At 44.4% G+C, this 4,464-nt stretch overlaps 1 protein-coding gene across 1 annotated transcript in view; it reads right to left on the reverse strand.

Moving 5' to 3' along the window:
- The window catches only part of cdr2l (cerebellar degeneration-related protein 2-like), a 50,336-nt gene that overhangs the window by 13,729 nt on the left and 32,143 nt on the right, over positions 1–4,464 (reverse strand). The window contains exons 3-4 of the mRNA XM_043714308.1: positions 2,873–3,021; positions 1,617–1,781 (exon numbers count right to left, since the gene is read on the reverse strand). Coding sequence (XP_043570243.1) covers positions 1,617–1,781; positions 2,873–3,021 — 314 coding nt within the window. The remainder of the gene's footprint in view (positions 1–1,616; positions 1,782–2,872; positions 3,022–4,464) is intronic.

Raw genomic sequence — 4,464 nt, forward strand, 5'->3', positions numbered from 1 at the left:
CATACTCCTTGCGTTGAAGTATACGCACTTGAACCCATCTCTGTGTCCGCAAGTATTCCCTGTCAGTGCTACCTTCTTCACAGCCTCCCTACATTCTTGGACATCCTGACAAACAGCTAGCCTACTTGCTGGACTACAAGTGGGGATTCCATCCCCCTGCCAAATTAGTTTACATGATTTGGACTCGGGGATGACGGAGTTATAGGGCTGTATTTATCCCTGTTATCTTTATTATACAGAGCTGTAAACATTTACAATGCACCAGTCATTTGTTACTACTCCTACACCCTCCCTTAAATTATTCCCACATCTGAGAAGGATTGAAAACTGGTCAGATGGTCTGTTATTTCCAGCCGAGTTTCCTAGCAACCCAGACTATGTCTCACTGACAAGGTTTGGGGGTGGTAGTGGGGGTTTTGTTAATTTTGAACCTCATGCAAAAAACTCACTCAGTACCTCAATCATGCCCTCTAACTCTGCAAGAAGCTTTCCTTTTTGTAGAACTTGAACTAGCCTTTCACTTTGTGTGTTTATGAAAAGGTTTTAGGATTTCCTTTATATTACTCAATAGACTTTTCTTATATTTTGTCCTTGATCATTTTATTTTTACCTTATACTCAATGTAACCAGTCTGATTTTCTACTATATCCTGTCTCTAACATTTGTCCAATACACCATCATTTAAAAAAAAAATCTTTACTTTCTTTTTCATTCCGGGAAGATAGAGGTTGGAATATTGATCTTTCCTCCAATTGGACATGTTTGAAAGGCAGTCAAAAAGGGCAGATCCAGACCCACTCTATATTCACCTATCCCCACTTTGTTTCCAGTCCCCCCCCGCACCCTCATCTGACCTCACTGGGTCATCATGTACCCTCACTCACTCACAGTGTGCACTGTTTTGAGAAACAGTAAGTTATTGAACAGTATGAGGCATCAAAGAGCAGTTCCATTATCTCCTATTTCTGAAGAACTGTAGCAGATTCAGACTTGATTGGATTTACAAGTAAGGATGTGATGGAGACCTCAGTCCTCAGTGTTTGGAGATATGGTAAGTGTAAATGATGGGTGTTGTAAGATGCAGCGTCACATGGCTAACTCCCACACAAGCAGCAGGCAGCTTATCAAACTGTTGCTGGAGTCTCTCTCAAGAGCAAAGACTGTTCTCAGCCTCCTTATGTTTCAAAACCTTGCCCCTCCCTCAGACATTACTCCTGCTCTCCCATTCGAACCTGTATATCCAAATTAACTTGAGACTCACTGGTGTTCTCTTCTTCCCTCTATCAGTACTCACTGACCATTACTTTAATAGCAGCTGCACATAATACTGCACCCAACTCCGACCCCTGTGAAGCCCAGAGGGAGAATCACTAGCCCACTGAACCAGAATAGGAATCATCTGAGAGACTCAGGCAGTCATGTACAGTTTTCAGCTGTAGAGCAAAAGGAGAGGATGTAATTAAAGCAAGAACCATGGCTGATCTCCCCGTCGGCACCCTCCCCATTGCTCAGACATTGATCCCAAACCACTATCTCCCCCTACACATACTAGTTTATCCAGGGAGCTTCTAGTCTCTGAGTTGGTCACAGGCTCTGCAGCACACACAGAACCTTACCTGGGCATGGTGCACAGTTCCTTCAGGCACGGAAATGTATGGATAGTTTTCCGGCGTTCCCGTTTATCCCTGCGGACTCGCAGCTGATCCATGTTCCTCATTTCCTGCACTTGGCTCTGAAGAGCATCCACTTGGCTCTGTAAACTTTCAATTGTTTCTGTCAACCTGCAGCCAATCACAGGAGAAAGGTTTACACTAATTCAATCCATCCATCCAAAAAAGTACTAGCATGGTATGTAGTTAATTAGATACAGATTAAAACTCCTGCTATTCTCTTACACAGAGTAATGTTCTCTCTACACTGTCCCGAGCAAATGCTCCAAAGACAGGAACAGCACAGGGTTAGATACAAAGTAAAGCTTCCTCATCAAATATTCCCAGGACAGGGGCAGCATGGGGTCGGATAGAGGTCCCTGTGCATATAGCTCATACTTTGCCACGTAATTCCGACATAAGCCTCATGTCAGTGAGATCAAGCTGGACAGTTTATAGCTTCCTACACACTAGAAACTGGAATCTCATTTTATGCTAGATCGCACAGTGAGCAGGGAACATTGTGAACGGAGTACCTCAGAGCATCATTGATGAGACAGAAAGAGGCCTTTCAGTCCATCATGCCTGCAGTCTCTTGCAAAGACATATCCTATTAGTCCCAGCCTTTCCCCACAGGCCTAGATTTATGTATTAATTATTTAAATACTTATCTCTTTTCCTTTCGGAAGGTCCGACTGAATCTGTACCCCAGTCCAACACTAGCATCTCCAAATCATGCTTTCAGGAAGTATAGTTTAGATGGTAATAGTCATTGTGTAAACAGATTCTCTTCATCTCTCTCTAGTTATTTTCTCGTCGATCTGTGGTCATTCATCTCCTGCTGCTGAAGTCACTATCAAAATCTTCCAACCTCTGTTCAATCTCTTCTTAACCTCTCTGCTCTAAAGAAAACTATCCTATTTTCTCCAGTATCTTCACGTAATAGAAGTCTCCTCCAGCCCTTGATTCGATTCTACTGAAACTTCTCTGCATCCTCTCCCAGGCCCTTACCTCCTCCTAAAGGAAGATGCTCAGACCTGAATGCAATATTCCAGCTGAGACTTGAGTAATTCATGAAAGCCTGGTCTAACTAGCTTGCTTTTGTAGTCCGGACTTTCATGTCTAATCAAACATTTCCCACGATGTGTGTGGTGGTGCATCAGGCTCTGCCAGCATCAGCCCAGTGCCCGAGGGTGGGTATGCTCTGCCCCAGGTGTACTCACCGGTCTATCTTCTGCTGTGACGCCTTGCTGTCCAGCACCAGCCTCTGGTTGTGGAGCTCCAGGTCCCGGGCAGTCACATCCAGCTGTTCGTACACCTTGGCATGCTGCTCGTTCATCTGCCGCAACATCTCCAGTTGTTTACTGAGGTACTGCGAGATAAGGACAGAAACTAAACTGCATGGCAGAATCAGCTAGATGGGCTGAATGGCCTACTCCATTCCCACATTGAAGTAAAGTCTGATCATAGTCGGCAGCAGGAATGCTGGCTGATGCTACTCCATGGCCAGCACAGAGATACTGAAGCTAATTTGCACACTCTGGACCAGACTGATTTATAAAATGCCTCTCATCCAGCTCTCATATTCATAGAGTCAGAAAATACAGAAGAGGCCCTATGGGCCATCAAGTCTGCATAGACCTATCTACACCAATCCCACTTTCTAGCACCACATCCATAACCTTGAATGTTGTGACATTTCAACTCTTCATCCAAGTAATTTTTAAAGGTTATGAGATTTCTTGCATCTACTACCCTCCCTGCAGTGCATTCCAGATTCCCATCACCCTATTTCCTCCAGTCCATTTAAACCTCCTGCCCTTCACCATAAAATTATGCCCCTCATTAAGGACTCTTCAACTAAGGGGAATGACTACTTCCTATCCACCATGTCTATGATCCTCAATCTTATTCACCTCTATCAGGTTCCCTCACCCAATCTCCAACCTTCTCTGCTCAAAAAAAAGCTACCTGAGCTTATCAAGCCTCTCTTCGATGAAATTGTCCATCCCTAGCAACATCCTGACAAATCTCCTTTGCGCCCCTCCAGTGCAATCGTGTCCTTCCTATAGTGCAGTAACCAGAATTCTCACAGTATTCCAGCTATGGCCTAAACAACCCCACATGGCCACATAGTAGAGCTATTTTCCTTGGAGCAGAAAAGGCTGTGAGAAGGGTGAAATCGGATTGAGGTGTACAAAATTATGGGGGGTAAAAAAGTTATCTGGGGCATAGCTATACAGTCTCTTTCTCTGGCTGAAATTTTCCAGCCTGGGCAACATCCAAGTGAATCTATTCTGCATCCTTTCCATTGCAATCATATCCTATTGTGAGGTGTCCAGAACTGCACACAGTACTCCAGCTGTGGACTAACCTATGTTGTGCACTGTTCCTTCATAACCTCCCAGCTCTTGTACTTACTGCCTCAACTAAACGCAAGTATCCAATATGCCTTCGTAACCATCCTGTCCAACTGTTCTGATTACTTCAAAGACCATAAGACATAGGAGTGGAAGTAAGGTCATTCGGCCCATCGAGTAACCTCCCAGCTCTTGTACTTACTGCCTCAACTAAACGCAAGTATCCAATATGCCTTCGTAACCATCCTGTCCAACTGTTCTGATTAATTCAAAGACCATAAGACATAGGAGTGGAAGTAAGGCCATTCGGCCCATCGAGTCCACTCCGCCATTCAATCATGGCTGATGCGCATTTCAGCTCCACTTACCAGCGTTCTCCCCATAGCCCTTAATTCCTCTAGACAACAAGAATCTATCAATCTCGGCCTTCAACTGGACTTCATTGAGTTGTAGAA

The sequence above is a fragment of the Chiloscyllium plagiosum genome, chromosome 24, assembly GCF_004010195.1.
Source record: "Chiloscyllium plagiosum isolate BGI_BamShark_2017 chromosome 24, ASM401019v2, whole genome shotgun sequence".
Taxonomy (NCBI): Eukaryota; Metazoa; Chordata; class Chondrichthyes; order Orectolobiformes; family Hemiscylliidae; genus Chiloscyllium; species Chiloscyllium plagiosum.